At 39.7% G+C, this 20,921-nt stretch overlaps 1 protein-coding gene across 1 annotated transcript; it reads left to right on the top strand.

Annotated features, from left to right (window-relative positions):
• Positions 1 to 1,987: 1,987 nt before the first annotated feature.
• hcrtr2 (hypocretin (orexin) receptor 2) lies at positions 1,988 to 20,476 on the top strand. The gene is made up of 7 exons (XM_020460614.2): positions 1,988 to 2,962; positions 4,846 to 5,024; positions 10,964 to 11,207; positions 16,897 to 17,012; positions 17,306 to 17,526; positions 18,244 to 18,365; positions 19,193 to 20,476. The coding sequence occupies exons 1-7, from the start codon at positions 2,746 to 2,748 to the stop codon at positions 19,360 to 19,362; spliced, it is 1,269 nt and encodes a 422-aa protein (XP_020316203.1). The 5' UTR covers positions 1,988 to 2,745; the 3' UTR covers positions 19,363 to 20,476.
• The last annotated feature ends 445 nt before the right edge of the window (positions 20,477 to 20,921 follow it).

The raw sequence follows: 20,921 nt of genomic DNA, 5'->3' as shown, positions 1-20,921 counted from the left end.
GAGTCATTAATCATGAAGAAAACACCCCTGCCTTTCCTCTTCCCAGAGAGGTGTTTATCTCTGTTGGCGCGATGCATGGAGATGCCCGGTGGCTGAACCGATTCCGACAACATATCCCGAGAGAGCCATGTTTCCATGAAACAGAGAATGTTACAATCTCTGATGCCTCTCTGGAAGGCAACCCTTGCTCGAATTTTGTCTACCTTGTTGTCAAGAGACTGGACATTGGCTGGTAGTATACTCGGGAGCGGTGGGCGATGTGCACGTCTACAGCGCCTGACCAGGACGCCACTTTGTCTGCCCCTTCTGTGGCCCCCATTGTTTTGGGTCGACTACTGGAATTAGATCCATTGTCCTGGGTGGTGGCCCGAACAGAGGATCTGTATCGGGAAAGTCGTATTCCTAGTCGTAATGTTGGTAAGTTGACATTGCTCTTACAGCCAATCGTTCTTCCCGGCTGTATGTAATAAAACTTCATATTTTTTTTTTTTTTTACTTTAATGGAGTAACAATGTAAGAAATAATACAGAAAAAACGAAATACTGCATAGTTTCCTAAGAACTCGAAGCGAGGCGACCATCTCTGTCGGCGGCATCTCCCCTGATTCTCTACTGCGTCACTCTATCTCTCTTCCAGGTGGGCCTAGATCACTAGCCACTTTAATAATGCCACTTTAATAATGTTTACATATCTTGCATTACTCATCCTATATGTACAATATACTGTATTTTTATGCCCTCTATTGCATCTTGCCTTTGCCGCTCGGTCATCGCTCATCCATATATTTTATATGTATATATTCTTATTCCATCCCTTTACTTAGATTTGTGTGTAATTAGGTAGTTGTTGTGGAATTGTTAGATTACTTAGATTAGATTAGGTTAGATATTACTGCACTGTCAGAACTAGAAGCACAAGCATTTCGCTACTCTCGCAATGACATCTGCTAACCATGTGTATGTGACCAATAACATTTGAGTTGATCTGTATCTGCAAAAGTTATTTCTGGGAAGATTATAGGTTTCCCTCTGCAAATCAAAGGAGGCAAAGGCTATACATTTTAAACTGTAAGCATTTAATGGTATTGGTTTTACTGAAAGATATCTGAAAGATATAGGCCTAACTATTTCACTGTGTAAACTTATTCCACTACCATTAATAATGTTACTTTCAGGCAGCTAAGCAAGCACACAAAGTGTCTACTGAAACTTCCTTTTCTAGTTGTCATTGTTGTCAAGCACCCCTCCTTTTCTTTTGTTTGCTGAAGCACGAAGGCCCACCAGAACTCACCAAAACTATCACAGCTTATTGTGAAATAAACATGAATTACTTATTCGATATTCGTGACAGGCACAAGAAAAAGTACACTTTTCTTGTGTATGATTTTTCTTTCTTTCTTCATAATGCAGTCGTGTCTATTTCACAATAATCTGTGATACTGGGTTGAACTCACACACAAACTCTACTTGTCTGTATGAAAACAGGAAGATACAGTTTTAAGCACAGGATGCTCTTCCTTTAGAGCACCTCAGCATCGAATTGCTGTGCTCAGAGGCTTTTAAGAGGGAGTGCCAGTCCCTCACCGCCAGTAAACATGGAGGAGTGCATGAGGCTATGGCCAAGTTTAATGATAGGTGCCAAACCAATGTCAAACCGCTAGGGTATGTGACCCCAATTAACCGCTGTAGACAATTTTTGTGATTAATGAACAGCTAGCTCAGGGTTTCCCAAACTCGGTGCTGGCCCACTATCTTTCAATATAATGGAAAATCCCCAACTTGGAAACAACATGCTGTCAGACGATGCCGTCAATATGCTGTTGCGTACCAGTGAATTAAATGTGTAGGGAACCACTTGTCCAAGGCCAGGCAACCCTACTCCTGGATTCATGTTTTTGTTTTAACCAACATGGAAGACCAGGTGTGTTGAATTTAAAATGTTGATCACTGAACTGATCAATTAGCTCAGTTGGTCTGGTGTGGTGCCAGGTTGGGACAAAAATCCTCCATTATCTGTGGTGCTTTGGGAACAGGGTGATCTACCCCTGCACTATATTCATATTGGTTTATAAACAAATGTGATAGACATCCCTGTCAGAGTGGTTAATTGTCCACTTCTGCTTCCTGGTGACTTTTTATAACTTTTTCCCAAGACAAAGATCTGACTTCAACTCTGGTCTTACTTTGCTTCAATAAGGTAACGATCAGGACCCTCCGCTAAGACCTTTTTCAGTTGATTGTTACACATTTGTATATCACATCTTTCTATTAAAAATAATGTTATTTGATGAAGTTATCAAATCTGGTCTCCTCGATTCCTCATGCAACCATTTGTGTTTTATGACAGGGCTTCTGATATTTGTGTTTTATGACAGGGCTTCTGATATTTGTGTTTTATGATAGGGCTTCTGATATTTGTGTTTTATGACAGGGCTTCTGATATTTGTGTTTTATGATAGGGCTTCTGATATTTGTGTTTTATGATAGGGCTTCTGATATTTGTGGAATTAACCCTCCCCCTATTTTTTTGTCAACAAGGAATTTTCTTATTGGTTTCTTGCCTTGCGTGCTCCTTGCCTTGCATGATCCCTGCTTTGGAGAGATGGTCACGTTGACGATGCCAAAGCGATTCAGATCTGGTGCATAGCCATTCTATTAGCAGACGTTAAATCTGGTAGTCTGTTGCTCGTTCCAGGCGCGCTGAATGGACACTAAAAAGACCGTAAACACTTTCAACTATTGAAGGATGTCGGGGATCACAGTGAATTCGGATTGTGGAGAATGTTCACCCCCTTCGCATGAGCCTTGCACCACGGAATTACACCCATACTCTAGCATCGATGACGATGATGAACTTCTGAAGTATATCTGGAGGGAATATTTGCATCCTAAGCAATATGAATGGGTTCTTATTGTAGGATACATAATTGTTTTTTTTGTTTCTCTCATTGGAAACACACTAGGTAAGTTTTGGTAAAGGTTTTTGCGTAGGTTGGATTAATTGAGCCAGTATCATTCTAAAATGTCATCCTCATTTTAAAGTGCATGGCATTAGATCAAGTCCTCAAAGTTATCTGGGCTTCAATTTTATAGAAGTTAGGCTACTGGTGAGTCGAATGTAGGCTATGTATTACATATATTATTATTATATTAATTTGGTGTTCACTAATTCAGTATCAGTAGACTACCTTCTAAACAAGAGGTTACTGACAACCGAATGTATTTGGGAAGCGCAAAATAAAGACATTATCCCGAGCGCGGACATGCATGGGCATCTGTCTTGTTTGGATGTGTATGCGACACTCGACAGGGAAAATGTTAAGCCATGCGACCTGTAAAGTGATACACCGGAATCAAAGTGCTGTACCAGGCATTCTCTTTAAACGGTATTTTCTGTTTTAGCTGTTAATAACACTTGACAAATATAGTTGAGTGCGTAATATAAATTGTTAATAATCTTTTTGGGGAGCATCCTTATTAGGCCCATGCTTCTAGTTCAGAATAAGATGCCTGTGGAATAAATCAAGTCTACTGCATTAACATAGTCCCTTTACAAGTAGATGCTTCCAGTTTTCAGAATACGATTCTCGGCAGTATTTTATAAAGACACTTAAGATACTGCTTAAACATGGCATATTTGAATACAATTGAATCTAGCCCTTAATAACTGCTATCGTGCAACTATTTGCTAATTAAAGTATTGTTAATGGTCTTAATTAAATGTCTTGATTGATTCTAATGTTTTTGGTGCTGACAATACTGGCATAATTTGACAATGTTTTCAAGTAGCTTACAAATCCGTCTCATTTTCTCTGTGTGCAGTTTCTCTTGTTACTATGGCAGTGCTGTTCGCTTGTGTTGATCGGGCTCCTGATTGGCGCAGCGGTCTAAGGCACTGCGTCTCAATGCTGGTTCGAATCCAGACTATCACATGTGATTGGGATTCCATAGGGTGGTGCACAATTGGCCCAGTCTTGTATGGGTTTGGCCGGTGTAGGCTGTCATTGTAGTTAAGAATTTGTTATTATCTAACTTGCCTAGTTAAATACAAAATAGGGCAAGACATTTTGTTTTGGACTGAAACACATGTATTATAATTGGCAAATAAACCAGTCTCATTCACAAACAGCTCACGAAGAATGAGTAAAATTGTGCACATTGGACTGAAAGGCAGTGTTCAACAGCCCTTACCCAAAGTTTAGGGCACGATTTTACTAATTCTTCATGAGCTGTTTGTGAATGAGACTGGTTTATTTGCCAATTATAATACATGTGTCTGTAGTGAGGGTACGTTGTGTATTTAAGGCAGGCGGAGCGTTCTGTGCTTTTTGAAGAGCAGTTGGAGAATGGAATGGTTCACTGCAGGCTGGGGAACGAGAACGAGAAACCTGTTCAATATGTTTAACTCTCCTGAGTTTTTTAAACCTGTCTTGATGTCATACCCTGTGGATACTGAGAGTATGTTTACTGTATTCCTATCCCTTATTTTTACCTTCCACATTATTTTGCAGTAAATAAGAAATGTGTTTATGACAGTCTTGTTACAGATGTAGGCTTATTGTAAATGAAATTAGTCACTATTATACGTTTTTGTTTGACTGCCCTTTTCATAATCACCAACTGACATTTAAGTGACATAACAGGACAACTGGTTAATTTGTAATACCTTCATATTGATTATGCAATTGATAGTTGTTATTCAGGTGCTGCTATTCAGGTGTTATTCAGGTTCTGTTATTCAGGTGTGTGCTGTGTGTTGTATTGCATTTGATTTAAACCAATTAAAGTCATTGATGTCTCCCTGTATTCCTAACAGCAGCAGTCCTTGGTTGTGTCTTGTTGTCAGTTTGTTTTGCAGTGTGGAAAAACCATCACATGCGCACAGTGACCAACTGTTTCATTGTGAATCTCTCCTTTGCTGATGTCCTGGTCACCATCACCTGTCTCCCGGCAAGTCTTGTGGTAGACATTACAGAAACATGGTTCTTTGGAAACACTCTTTGTAAAATACTGCCTTACTTACAGGTAAGACGATGTCCCAACGTTTTTATTTTCACATTTCCCAACTTTCACTTTATATTCAAATCAAATAATATTTCATTTGTCACATATGCTAAATACATTTACATTTTAAAAGATGCTCTTATCCAGATGGCTGCATACATTTTTGTACTGGTCCACTGCAGGAATCAAACTCACAACCCTGGCGTTGTAAGCACAATGCTCTACTAATTGAGTTACACAGAACTGCAAAATGTGTAGACTTTACTGTGAAAAGCTTAGTTACGAGCCCTTTACCAACAACGCAGAGGTCAAAAGTAAGAAAAGATTAGCAAAAAAAAAAAAAGAGGAAATAGTAACACAATAAAATAACAATAAAGAGTCTATATACAAGGAGTACCGGTACCAAGTCATTGTGCAGGGGTACAAGGTAGTTGAGGTTATTGAGGTCATATGTAGGTAGGTACGGGCAAAAGTGACAAGGCAATCAGGATACATTAATAAACAGAGTAGCAGCAGTGTATGTGAAGAGTGTGAATGTGTGCCAATGTGTGAGTGTGTGGCGTCAATATGCATGTGTGTGTGTGTTTTGTGTGTGAGAGCGTATGTACTGTAGGACAACAAAAAATAAAAGTGTGTACTGTATGAGAGAGTCATAGACCATTTCATCAACATGAAAGAGAAAAGGATGGCATTGGCGTTTCTCTGCAAGTAGGGTGAGTCAACATGTTTTTTCTACTTGCAGGAACGCACACATACACACAAATCAGACCAATGGACAGCCACATCATATTCAGCTTAAGTTGATTGGACTAAATTGTTTTTTGTATCTTTTAGTTGTCACTGTATTAGACTAAGCATAGGTGATTTGATGATGTTGAAATGTTGAAGTTGTGTGTGTGTGTGTGTGTGTGTGTGTGTGTGTGTGTGTGTGTGTGTGTGTGTGTGTGTGTGTGTGTGTGTGTGTGTGTGTGTGTGTGTGTGTGTGTGTGTGTGTGTGTGTGTGTGTGTGTGTGTGTTGGAGTGTCAGTGTAGTATGTGTGGGTAAAGTCAAGTGAGTGTGCATAGAGCCAGTGCAAGAATGTCAATGCAAAAGGGGGTCAATGCAAAAGGGGGTCAATGCAAATAGTCAGGGTAGCCATCTGATGAACTGCTCAGCAGTCTTATGGCTTTGGGTAGAAGCTGTCAAGGAGCCTTCTGGTCCCAGACTTAGCGCTCCGGTACTCATACCGCTTGCAACTTCAAGCTTGATAGTTGGTACGGAACTCCAGGGTACTGAACAGTATTCTTTGAAACACCTTTGAAGGGACCCCATGGTGATGCTTGTGCCACGGGAAAGTATTTTGCTTTCCCAGCTCAACTGCCATGGGCTTAGCCTTCAATGGATCAACATCATTATTCTCTTTTGATCCAGTGTGATGGAACCTCCACTCAGCCATATGGGGCAGAATCCCAAGCCAATCTGTGTGTCAGAGGATTAGCCTAAAGATTCAGACCTTACGGCCACTGTAATTGCATCTTCCCTGTATGGTCTGAATGGCAGGCTGCCATGATAAGGACACCGCGGAGCCGACGCGAGATAAGGTGCTGTACACCTCATTATCCCATTACCCAAAATGATACATTTAAGATTGAAATACTGCTATTATTTGATTAAAACCTCTATGGGATAGGTGTCCCTACACCGGGACAGTTGAGCTAACGTTCAGTAGACTTGCTCTGATTTGTCATCCTGAGGGTCTCAGAGATAAAAATTTAGCATAGTTTTGTTTGATAAAATCCATTTTTATATTAAAATGTAGGAACTGTGTTCTACAGTTTTGAACCCCTGCTGTCTCTGGCTCCACACCCACCCTGCCCAGCCATCTAGATATGTGAAAGTTATAAGCTATTTAGGCTAATCAAGTATGACATTCCTGGGAGTGTGTAAACTTATGTTGTATTACCATATCATTTTTTGTATTTTCTCTATAGTTATGCACTTTGACCAATTAGTTATGTATCAATTGACCAATTCGGCACATTTGGGCAGACTTGATTCAAAATATTGGCCGGTATGGCTATGTTTCACTGGATCAATCTGAAACTTTGCAAACACACTGCTGCCATCTAGTGGCCAAAATCTCAATTGCACCTAACTGCAATATTGCGTTATGGCCTTTCTCTTGCATTTCAAAGATGATAGATCTTTTTTTTTTTTAAACACATGTTTTGTTTGTGTTATCTGTTACCAGATCTAATGGGTTATATTCTCCTACATTAATTTCACATTTCCAAAAACCTGAAAGTGTTTCCTTTCAAATGGTATCAAGAATATGCATATCCTTGCATCAGGTCCTGAGCTACAGGCAGTTAGATTTGGTTATGTCAGATTATTATATGATTTAATAATTTATATAATTCTGCTACTACAGGACTAGTTAAGGCCCAGTGCACTACTTTTGTGAATAAATGTTTGTAATTTAAAAAAACACATATTATTATTTTGTTTTGCATAGATTTTTCAGGGGTACTGCAGCACCCTCAGCACCCCTACTTTCCATGGCTATGAAAGCAACCCATTGGATTCCACAACACTTCTGTTAACTACTCACCCCAATGCATTTTCAAGGAATCCAATTGCCTGCTATAGCATTAGCTAGCCTAGCATGCAGTTTAATAAAAAAAACTAGCAGTTTTCCAAACTTCTCAATTCACCATTCATCATTTCAGGAGAATTATGAGTACATTGACATATTCCATCCCTGGACTGAGGAATGTGTTCCCAGCCATACACTGCACTGGGCTCTGACTGTCCACATTCTGGCACTGCACCGTTCCGAATACAGAGAAGAAATGAATGAATGTTGGATTCTGGATAGTCCAAGGATATGAGAATATTGTCTAAAACGTTAGCCTTTTTTAAAGCTTTATGAAAAGCTCTAAAGTCTAAACAAAATTACCTTTCTTCAGTCTCAGTTTACTTTCATGTTAAATGGGGGCATACTTTATCAATTTGCCTTTTGAAAAAACATCTGATTGCCTAACCGTTGAGAAAATAACATTGAAATGATCTAAAGACAGCCTCTCAATACATTTCTGACTCATATTATTTTGCATTCATGCTGGGGACAAATACAGTGGATAGTGGCCTTACATTTTTTGCAATGCTGCCTGTTGACAAATATAATAGGTGGTCAGGAGATTGAGAAAGGGTTTATCAGGTTAGCTGATCTTTGGATTTCCTTAACACTGGACTGTATCCAAAACCCACAGACAAACGCCTGGAGCCCTATCAGTAAGGACCTGGACTGAATTACTGTGTTATCATTCATGTCTGCCTGAAAGACAGTGCTGAGAGGACTACAATTACCAACAGAGGAGAGGCAGCTGGTGGTCTACCTCACCCCATCAAGAGATCCATTAAAACCATTTATAAAACCTTTACCTGATGAGCTGAAGAAGCAGAATATTAAACTAGTTTTCTCCCCTGGCCTACTTGCAGTGTGTCAACAGTGCTTTCCCAAGGAAGGTCATCTGTAACTGCTGCACAAACTTTGTTGACATTTCATTAGTTACTACAATATTTCCTACAACACTGTGTGGACATCCTGCTTCTCCTAATGGCTGTGTGAAGCATGTCTGAGGTAAATTGGAATAGCTGTAGCAGCTCTAGGGCCAATTTGATGTGTCCATTGGCTATAGGATGTTAATGAGAGAGCTGAAAATGTCCCCCATCGTCAATCAGATGGCCTCAATTGTAATTCTCACAGCTCCTCTACTGTCTACAGGCTCTAATTGATATTTGAGTGATGGCTGCAGATATGAAAATAACATAACACTCTAAGATCAAAGTGTGTCGGCTGTTTTAAACCATCAAATGTAGTCTAATGTCAAGAACAGTCCTGTGTAGCTCATTTGGTAGAGCATAGTGCTTGCAGTGCCAGGGTTTTGGGTTTGATTCCCACAGGAAACCAGTATGAAAGAACCATTAAGCGGTTTGCACTTACTACTTCTGTAAGTCGCTCTGGATAAGCTAGTCTGAAATGTAAAAGGCCCAGGCTGTTTGTTTTGCAGATCCAGCTATATGACACAATCTAAAATGACTTTAAAGAATACACAAGCCCCATATCATTTCCAGATTTGTGATGTCTTTCTTTTTATTAATATGAAGTTGCCAAATTATCTCTTGGAAGTGTTATGGTTAATATAATCATAAATCCCGCCACTCTAAACCGACAGAGGAAACAAGGATAACAGAAAATGGCTGGCTGGTCATATCACTGTGATGAGTAAATAGCAACATTTTGGGCTGTGAGGGTCATGGAATTTCGGACGACGGTTGTTCGTCAGCCGAATGACCGGAGTCACTTCATAACCGTTTGAATAGCTAAAAACATAACAACCAAAACACATTTCATTTTTTTAAATGCACATTTTCTCCTCTCCTCCGCTCCTGTCTGCATGTGCTGCCATAGAAATAGACTGAATATAACGGGCGTCCCCATTCAAGTCAATGATGGCATAATGGGTGGACTGTTGGCCGTTGGGTTGGTCTTAATTTACGGTTAGGGATAGGCATAAGGTTAACAGTGAGGTTAAGGAGACGGTTAGGTTTTGTGTGGCTGGCTCAGTTGGTAGAGCATTGCGCATCCATACTCAGGGTTGTAGGTTTAATTCCCATGGGGGAGCAGTACAAAAATGTATGCACTCACTACTGTAGGTTGCTCTGGATAAGTGCATCTGCTAAAATGCAACATACATTTTAAGAAGATAAATTGAAGAAATAGGCAGGGTTTATGACTTTGTGGCTGTGATAACTAGTGACGAAAGCTGTGATTTGTTGATTCAACTCAACTGACATTACAAAGATTTTAATTTGATTGCATGTGCCACATAAGTTAACATCATTTGAATGAACATTCTAAATTACCATGGAAAGTATTGCATCAATACCGTAGAAACAAACTCAACCACACGAATGCCCGGTCGTCACGTCTAGTTAGCTGTTCGCTCCACAAAAACAAAAACGGTTGTGACGGTTATTTTATTTTCATTGTAAATAAGAATTTGTTCTTACATGACTTACCTAGTAAAATAAAATAAAAATGATGAGAATGTTGACTGTTAAGGGAGTATAGACCTGTTGAATATAGACTAGGGCCCCCATAATTTGACAGTATTTCGCCATATCAACAGTAATGCCGATTTTTTGTTGTTGTTGTCTGTATTGTGTAAACTCAGATTCATCATATAAATGTTTATATTGGAATCATCCTTTGGCTATGGTAGTTAGTCAGACTTCATCATATGTACTATACATATATATATATATATATAATATATAATTCTAATACCCGACAGTCAATTATCGCTGCGCTTCTAACAAAGGCTGAGAGTACTTAGCACCTCTGAACAGAGTGTCGGCCGTCATTTTCAAACCAAGTGCAAGTCGATTCTACATTCTATAGAATCGTGTGAAAATGTCAGCAGTCAGACGTCACCCAGTGGGTGGCCCCTAAAAAAATACTGCGCCGAACGAATGGCAGATCAACATTGTGGTCTCTAAGGGTTGTCTTACCATTCTGCTTCACATCATACCAATTGTAATTAGTCCATACAAATAGTTGAAGCCTTGGGGGAGGTTGGGTGTAATCGTCCTGGGAGAAAACGGTTGCCCCTGTCAACGTCTAGATCAGCCAATTTTCCCTGTCCATCAATGTTTTTCTGCTGGCAGTGACACGGGGAAGAAGTGCTATCCTTTTTCATATTCATATTGAGAAGTCTTTTAAATTCGAAAATAGAGAAACAGAACAGTCATTTTCTTCTTCTCTTCTTCACAATAATGAAGAGAAAGTATAATTTTGTTTGCCCAAGGGAAATCACAGATTTTCTCTCAGCAGGTATATATTAAGTGTAGTACTTTTTGTACTGCTTCACTTTGTGCTTTAATTAACTGCACATCCTCTTTTTCAATCTCCCAGACAATCTCCGTATCTGTGTCAGTCTTGACTCTGAGCTGCATTGCTCTCGACCGCTGGTACGCAATCTGCCACCCGCTGATGTTCAAAAGCACGGCCAGGCGCGCCCGCAAGAGTATCCTCCTCATCTGGGGGGTTTCCTGTGTCATCATGATCCCCCAGGCCATCGTGATGGAGTGCAGCAGCCTGCTCCCTGAGCTCACCAACAAAACCAGCCTTTTCACTGTGTGTGAAGAGCGCTGGGGAGGTAGGCGGGCATCCACAAAATCCCTCCTCACAATGCCACAGGAACTCGCCAAGGCACTGTTACCCCAGACCAGACCAATTTCTAATACTCTAACTATGCTGGATTGAGTTTGATTGAGAATGCCTGAAACAATTGAGTACTCCACTGGAGTAGTCCCAAAAGTATTAAGTATTAAGCCATTTAGCATTCCAGACAGCCTCTAGTAAACAGTCACTGTTTGAACCAAGGTCTGGACCAAAGGCGACAGGCATATTTCAGTTCTTGTGACTAAACCCCCCGGAGCTGTTGTCAGATGGGGAATAATTAAGCAATACGTTTGGAGGGGTTGTGGTATATGGACAATATACTACGGCTAAGGGCTGTTCTTTCTTATGACGCAACGCGGAGTGCCTGGATACAGCCCTTAGCCGTGGTATATTGTCCATATACCACAAACCCCCAAGGTGCCTTATTGCTATTATAAACTGGTTACCAACGTAATTCGAACAATTATAATATTTTTTTTGTCATACCCGTGTTATACGGTCTGATATAACACAGCTTTCAGCCAATCAGCATTCAGGGCTCGAACCACCCGGTTTATAATTTGTGTACACTACACCAGCTACACAAATGTGCTCATTCTTTTCTGATGGAATCAATATTTCATAGGAGCATTAGAAAAAAACATCTGTAATGTTATATACTGTAGTGTCTGCTGTGTTGACATCACTCTTAAAGGACAATTCCACCGAAATACTATCTATTGGTATTTGTTTAATTAATCCAATGTTCATATCGTCCCAAAATGTTTTTCATGTCAGCAATCAAGTTTTCAAGATATATAACTTTCAAAATACAGAAGAGCGCAGCATCATACGATGCAAAATGCATCATAGCAGCTTTATTTCTGAATTTTGAAAGTTATATACTGTATCTTGAAAACTTGATTGCTGACATGAAAAACATTTTGGGACTAAATCAATAATGGACTAATGAAACAAATACCAAAAGGTGGTGGGGTTTTCCTTGAAGGGATTCTGAAGCTGTGTGAGACCAGTATCCAAATGTCATTAATCCGCTGCTGTATAGTATTCTAATCATATACTAACTGTGGGGATAACTAGGGAATAACTAAGTAGAATTGAGAAGGTACTCACACTCAAACCATGGAGACAAAAACATGCAGGAGGCAGAGATAAAATACTATTGGTGTTTAATTACATAATTGACAGTGAACACAAAAAGGTGCAAATCTAAGGTGCAAACAGAAAGCATAGGTTTCAGCTTCATACTGTACCGTCATCTACTGTCAAGCATGTAATTACATAGCAACAATATGTTTTCTATTTGGGCCTCTTGCAAGTTCTTTCTGCATGGTTGAGTGTTCTATCCCAGCCTACTACATGTTTTCTACATGGGCGGGTACCTTTTGAATTCTACTCAATGAGTTATACAAATGTAACATCCATGTTGACACAATATTGAAAACAAGTCACTGTCTTCCTTTGATAGGAAAAACTAATCTAACCAGACTGTATGTTTAAGGCCATGGTGGATGGTAACACTTTAAATGGGGAGGACAGGCTCATAGTAATGGCTGGAATGGAATAAATGTAAAAATATCGAACACATCAAAGATCTGGTTTTCCATTCCATTCATTATTATGAGCTGTCCTCCCATCAACAGCCTCCCATTTATCTGTCCTACTGAATGCTTCAGGGTCAGACTGTTGAAAAATACTTGGAATGCATTGAGGGATGACTTTGCAGGTTCTCCGATAAAAAGGGCTTGGATGCCTCTTGATTGCTACAGACAAATATTCTCTCACAGAAAACCATACAACTATTGGCAGCACAATTGTTTGGATAGAAAATAAATGAATGTGTCAAGGCTATCGATTAAATGAGCGAGATGAAAGTTCTCCATCTCTCAAATTCGTTTTTGGGTGGAAAACCTTTGCAGGAATGTCAAATCAAATCCAAGTTTATTTGTCACGTGCGCCGAATACAACAGGTGTAAACCTTACAGTGAAATGCTTACTTACAGGCTCTAACCAATGGTGCCAAAAAAAAGGTGTGTGTGTGTGTGTGTGTGTGGTGTGTGTGTGTGTGTGTGTGTGTGTGTGTGTGTGTGTGTGTGTGTGTGTGTGTGTGTGTGTGTGTGTGTGTGTGTGTGTGTGTGTGTGTGTGTGTGTGTGTGTGTGTGTGTGTGTGTAGGCAAATAAAGAAATAAAACAACAGTAGAAAGACATTTGAAAAAAATAGTAGCAAGGCTATATACAGACACCTGTTAGTCAGGCCTATTGAGGTAGTATGTACATGTAGGTATCATTAAAGTGACTGTGCATATATGTTGAACAGAGAGTAGCAGAAGCGTAAAAAGGGGAGTCTTATGGCTTGGGGATAAAAACTGTTGAGAAACCTTTTTGTCCTAGACTTGGCACTCCGGTACCGCTTGCCATGCGGTAGTAGAGAGAACAGTCTATGACTGGGGTGTCCTCATGCAAACTCTCAACATTTAAGGTTGATATGTACAGATGTAGGATCTTAATTTGAGTAGGATCTTAATTTTATGCAGGACATTTAAAACTTGTAGTGTATTTGAAGTTTAAAAATATCCATGCAATATGTAAGGGATAATCGGGGAGCGGCATATGCGTTCTATGGAAAATAATGGACGACGTGGAAGGCATTCTTTTCCAGAGAACGCATAGAGCCCCGGTTGATTGTCCCTTTTACAGTATACCATGGCTATAATTTAACACATTTGCCACTAGAAATGTTTTCATTTGTCATAAGAAATGTGCTCAACATCCACTGAAGTTTACTAGATAGCAACAGTAGTTGCCGTGGTAACCAAACAAATACATTTGCTAATTTAGCTGACCAAACCATCAGTCTTAGCTTGCTGTTATGAAAATGAAATTCACCGATGTCAATAATGTTTTCAATCCGACTTACAAAAGCTGGTCAAACATAAAACATGTAAGAAGGAACTATTGCCATTCAATTCTACCATGCGGATATTCCATGCTTTACAGGGAAATAATGTATGCTCTGAATGCTCTTCAAGCCAATCAAAAACGAGTATTCAACAATGCCATTGTATAAAATCCATATAATAGTTTACATTTCCTGTGGCTGCAGGAATATTTTCGTGCTGTAGCAAACTGGCTCAAATTAAGATCCTACATGGCAAAGTATTAGTGGATTCTGCTATTTCAACCACATCCATTGATGAAAGGTGTATAGAATCGAGCACGCAGCCATACAATCTCCATAGACACACATTGGCAGTAGAATGGCCTTACTGAAGAGCTCAGTGACTTTCAACGTGGCACAGTCATAGGATGCCACCTTTCCAACGAGTCAGTTTGTCAAATTTCTCCCCTGCTAGAGCTGCCCTGGTCAACTGAAGGGTTGTTATTGTGAAGTGAAAACATCTAGGAGCAACAACGGCAAAGCCGCGAAGTGGTAGGCCACACAAGCTCACAGAATGGGACTGTCGAATGCTGAAGCGCGTAGTGTGTAAAAATAGTCTGTGCAACACTCATTACCGAGTTCCAAACTGCTTCTGGAAGCAACGTCAGCACAGTAACTGTTCGTCAGGAGCTTCATGAAATGGGTTTCAATGGCTGAGCAGCCACACACAAGCCTAAGATCACCATGCGCAATGCCAAGTGTCGGCTGGAGTGGTGTAAAGCTCACCGCCATTGACTCTGGAGCAGTGGAAACGCGTTCTCTGAAGTGATTAATCATGTTTCACCATCTGGCAGTCTGATGGATGAATCTGAGTTTGGCGGATGCCAGGAGAACACTACCTGCCCGAATGCATAGTGCCAACTGTAATGTTTGGTGGAGGAGGAATAATGGTTTGAGGCTGTTTTTCATGGTTCGGGCTAGGCCCCCTAGTTCCAGTTAAGGGAAATTTTAACGCTACAGCATACAATGACATTCTAGATAATTCTGTGCTTCGAACTTTAAGGCAACAGTTTGGGGAAGGCACTTTCTTTTTTCAGCATGATAATACCCCCATGCACAAAGCAAGGGCTGAATGGAAGCAAGTCCCCGCAGCAATGATCCAACATCCAGTGGAAAGTCTTCCCAGAAGAGTGGAGGCTATATCTGAAAGGGGGGACCAACTGCATATTACCGTCCATGATATTGAAATGAGATGGTGTCCACATGTAGTATATGTACAGTACCTGTATCTCAGACTTATGCCACGCTCGCATGCTATTCAGAACTCAGAAATGTTAGACTTTCTAACTTGTTGAACACATCATGTATATAACTATAACCCGTTAGCAAGTCGGACATTTCTATGTTTTTTAAGTTCTCACTAGCATGTGAACGCAGTATTACTCAAGACTCACATCTCTAAAATGCAAAAGTTATCATTTAAGTTGTATGGGGACAGTTACATTGCCAGGATGCAATTTTTGCTCAGTAGTTTGTCTAAATCAGGGATGTCTAACTCTTTCCATGTAGGGCAGAGTGCATTAGTAAATTGGTATCCCCGCTCCCACCTATCTGTTTCATGTCTTAGGTTATCTGCAAATGTTAACATGGATAGAATGCAAGAATTTAGTAATATTTGCAATATTCTAATAATTCTCATGTGCCAGTGTATCGCCCAACCGTGCCATGGTGAAACTTGTAGTCCTGAAATAATTGGATCTTGGAACTTGCATCCAAGCCAACCAGAAAAGCAAAGTTAAGCAATTCATTCTTGATAGACAGGACCAATACTTGTCCTGCAAAAAAACATCCTTTTTATAGTTGAAAAAATTGATTTAGCAAGCACTAGGCATTTAGAGTTAGGCTCAATGTGGAGTGGAGCTTTATAGTAATGTAATGACATCACATGCCCAACGTACATTCAAAAATATTTGGCAATCATTATTTATTTGAAAAATACCGTATCCATAATCGTTTGTCACAATAAAGAAAGTTTGACAAAAGAAAAATCCGCCCCTGTTGAATAGATATCAGCGTAGTAGATGTGTAGAACATTTCTCCTTGAACTGCCTTTTACATTACACATGTCGCAATGTTTTCTTTTGTGACATACAGTTTGTTGAATAAACCTGGGTCAATGGAAACTTGCCTACTTATTCAATTGCTATTTCTTAAAGTGTAGAATGTTTTATTTGTTCCGCTGAACCTTTCTGTGATAGGAACCATAATTCAGCACAATCTGATGATTCACTTTTAAAAGAAATCTCTTTTTTGATGGAGAGTTCTGTCTTGCCACTCAATTTAAATTCCTGCACAGTAACTACAAGCTCATGCATGTTACTGATAAATATGTATATAAATGTAGACATGTTTGTTTCCCCTTTGGATTTGACCATTTACCTCCACAATTCCTACAGTACCCTTATGAAAAAAGTACATCATCTCACATGTGATCAAGTGAAGTATTCCAAAAACACATGTTTTCATGTGATCTGTGATCTTACGTGAAGATAATGTGACAACATGTAAAGCAACATGTGATAACATGAAACTACACGTGTGAAAACCTGTAAAACAATGTGAAGGGTTACAAAACCTTTTTTTTTTCACATGATGTAACATGTAACGTTTCACGTGAAATCATGTGATTTTCCACATGTGAAATCATGTGGTTTTTCTGGTAGCGCCTCTAATTTACATCTATGTCACAATAATTTAGCTAAGTCACATTTCATTCTCTCAACAGCTGATGTCTACCCCAAGGTGTATCACACCTGTTTCTTCATCGTCACATACTTCGCTCCCCTCTGTCTGATGGTTCTGGCATACATACAGATATGTCATAAACTGTGGTGTCAACAGGTATCTATGTAAATTCATGTTTGTGAACAATGACAGACAACATTTGCACTGTTTCTTAGCAATCTGGCTGTTTGTTGATTCTCCAAATTTATTTCTAGATCATGCAGTCACCAATTTATCAGTGTCCATTATCCTTGCAATTATTTGTCCATGCACTCTCAGATTATGCACTCCACTATTCAGATCCATTCCATTGAGCTTTTTGAATGTTTTGAGTTTTAATGAGCTTGTCAAGCAAAAGCTGTTCAAAGACCACAGTGTGATCGGCTGTGGGTTGTGGGTTCTGTAAACAGATTCCTGGGACGTCATCTGTGCTACAGAGGAAGCGGACGCCCCTCCAGGGTTCCACTTATTCTCCAGGTCCTGGGGAGTCAGCCAGGGTCCGGACCAGCACAGTGTCCGCTGAGATCAAACAGGTCCGGGCCCGCAGGAAGACAGCCCGCATGCTGATGGTGGTCCTCTTTGTCTTTGCCCTCTGCTACCTGCCCATCAGCGTACTCAACATCATGAAAAGGTAGCAGCCTCTTTGCTGCTCTGCCTCTCTGTCTTCAGGATCAATAGCCATTACACTCTTGGATTCAACATAGAGATGTTTCAATGAGTCATAAGTTTCGATTTGGAAATGAGTCATTTGACTCAAATAACAGTTGGCATTCACAGTAGTCCCTGGTAAACATTGTGTTTACAGAAAAAGGTGATCACATTCTGAAAATGTAGTAATCTGTAAGCATTAATTTAGCATACCTAGATCACATATGTTCTGATCTATATCAATGCGGTAAGCAAACATATTTGTGATGTCTGTCTCTCAGGGTGCATATCGTTGCTGTCTGATCAAAACCTATTTTCTCCAAAACATTTGAAAGAATGACCGTAATTTCCCATTAATATACAATTATGAAAATTCAGAAGCTATTTTGAATATATTTTCTTGGTCGTAGAGTCATGAAATGTTCAGAGTACATTGAGGGGAGTTACTGCTTTCAATAAATGTAAAATAATTATGAAAATTGGCAAAACATTTAGTTACGAGGTTTTCATTAGACAGCGACGATATATCACTTGCCATTTCTTCATAGAATGAGGTAAAATAGAAATTAGCCTAACTATCTCTTTAATACTCCCCCACCCCCTGCAAACACCTGCCAATAAGCTATAGCTCCATTTACAGTTTCAACACACTTGGTGTCATTACAGATGAGGTCTCACTGATGTTACCTTGTCATTGCAGAGTGTTTGGGACGTTTAAGTACACAAACAGCAGAGAGACTGTATACGCCTGGTTCACGTTCTCACATTGGCTGATATATGCCAACAGTGCTGCAAATCCAATCATCTATAACTTTTTAAGTGGTGAGTTTGTCTCAAAATGCTTTGTTCATGATTTTATTGCCCCATCTGCTGGACAGTATAGTATATCACAACACACCTAGAGTGGAGCTTTGGAAGAGGGATTTGATGTGCCGGGGTAACTTGTTCAATCAATTTTAATGGTAAAGAAACGTAATACTTAAGTGGTAGAATTTCAACAGAATACCCCTTTCATAATGAGGTTTGATTAGCGGTTCAGAGTGTTGGGCCATGAGGTTTGATTAGCGGTTAAGAGTGTTGGGCCATGAGGTTTGATTAGCGGTTAAGAGTGTTGGGCCATGAGGTTTGATTAGCGGTTAAGAGTGTTGGGCCATGAGGTTTGATTAGCGGTTAAGAGTGTTGGGCCATGAGGTTTGATTAGCGGTTAAGAGTGTTGGGCCATGAGGTTTGATTAGCGGTTAAGAGTGTTGGGCCATGAGGTTTGATTAGCGGTTAAGAGTGTTGGGCCATGAGGTTTGATTAGCGGTTAAGAGTGTTGGGCCATGATGTTTGATTAGCGGTTAAGAGTGTTGGGCCATGAGGTTTGATTAGCGGTTAAGAGTGTTGGGCCATGAGGTTTGATTAGCGGTTAAGAGTGTTGGGCCATGAGGTTTGATTAGCGGTTAAGAGTGTTGGGCCATGAGGTTTGATTAGCGGTTAAGAGTGTTGGGCCAGTAACCGTAAGGTTGGTGGTTTAAAAAAAAAATCTGTCTATGTGCCCTAGAGCAAGGCCCTTAACCCTAATTGCTCCTGTAAGTCGCTCTGGATAACAGCTTCTGCTAAATTACTAAAATGTTATGTGTTTAACAAAGTTGAGCTTTTTTCCACAGGGAAGTTTCGAGCGGAATTCAAAGCAGCATTTTCCTGTCGCTCTTTTGGCCGATGTCAGAACCAAACAGAGGGCATAAGGAGAAGAATAAACACCGACAGCCGTAAATCCTTGTCCACTCAAGTCAACAACATGGACAATGTCTCACGGATATCTGACCATGTGGTTTAATCCTATACTGGGGCATGCTGGGAGATCTTATAATTGCACCATGCCACCCAGGACACACTGGCATTCACTGTCTCCATGATACAAAGGTCACGAATAGAACACATTGTAAACGTCAAGCTTTTAATAACAGACATCTTGAATAGACCACATACTCTGAATGGACTGAAAGCACTCAATATCCACCAACCTGTGTGACAGCAAATCCCTCCCCTGCTGGAACTTCTACCCAGGGGAAGAGAAGTGATTTGAATGAGTCGTGTCTGTTACAGATGGATAACCGTTCTATTGGCTCCAGTCTTTGGTTCTCATCCCACCAGAGGCAGGAATTAGCACCCCATGGTGTTGTACACCTCACCAGAAAGGACAGACTGAAGGATGAATCACAATGCAAAGATTAAACCCTATCAACATTTATTATCAAAGCTTCTTAAATCTGAAGATGGATTACAAAATAACAATTTGTTTGTTAATTAGCCACAATAGTGTACTACGTGTGTATTTGTGGTGATGTTTACTTATGTCTTATGATGACTACTTATCATAATAATAATAATAATAATTATTGCTATTATTAATATTTGTATTATTGTTGTTGTTGATGCTGTTGTTTGTTTATTTATTTATTGTTATTGTTATTACCTTCCTATTCTATGTGTAATATCAGTTTATATGTTTACAGATACGGTATTGTACATTAACAATCCAGCCAAAGTTCGAAAATCTCCACGGATGAATCCATCTACAGAGGTTTTCATGACAAGGTGGAAGGTTAAATTCTCACAACCTTACATCATAAAGACGGCTTTGTTTCTAATTCATTGCTGGATCAACCAACAAGCAATCAGAATGAAATAACCCTACAAGACATTGAATTCTGATTTTAAAAAATGAACAACGTCTTATTTGATGTGAACCCTTGAAAAGCAGTTTCTACAATCGCTTTTGTTTGTTTTGATTTCTTCTCCAGTGTTTGTTGTGATGATTTCTTATTGGTGTTTCTTATTATTTCATGTACTTTTTAAAAAGTATGTTAAGCAGTTTCCCCTAAAAATGTATCTGTTCATGTAAGTGATTGTTGTTTTTGATCTGTTTGAATGTAAACATTTTAAACATTTATCATTGTTTGTTTGCTGTGCTTCTTGTAAAACAACATATTATGTATCAACTTTGACCTTGTATTCATCAGACCTGGGTTCAAATACTATTTAGGGTATTTCAATTACTTCATTAACGCCAGTGAATTAACCAGTCATTAACACGAGCCCGTTTTCCACAATTAAGGTGCCACCAACCTCCTGTGGTTAAGTATGAACCTTACCATGATTGACTAACCAGGTTGTATAGGCTATTATTTAAATGGCTGAATACACCCACCTCTTACTGACCATCACTGTCCTTATCCACTAATCATAACATTGATAAAAGCAACCTGGAGACATTGCTATGTGTTTAGTTATACAACTAATTTATTAGTGGTGTATGTATTCCACCCTGTCCTTAACATCTTTCATTGACTGTCAATCACCATGAGTTTGACAACTTTTAACATATTTCATTAG

This window comes from Oncorhynchus kisutch, linkage group LG25 (genome assembly GCF_002021735.2).
Source record: "Oncorhynchus kisutch isolate 150728-3 linkage group LG25, Okis_V2, whole genome shotgun sequence".
NCBI classification, from domain to species: Eukaryota; Metazoa; Chordata; class Actinopteri; order Salmoniformes; family Salmonidae; genus Oncorhynchus; species Oncorhynchus kisutch.
This window is presented reverse-complemented; position numbering and strand designations above follow the sequence as displayed.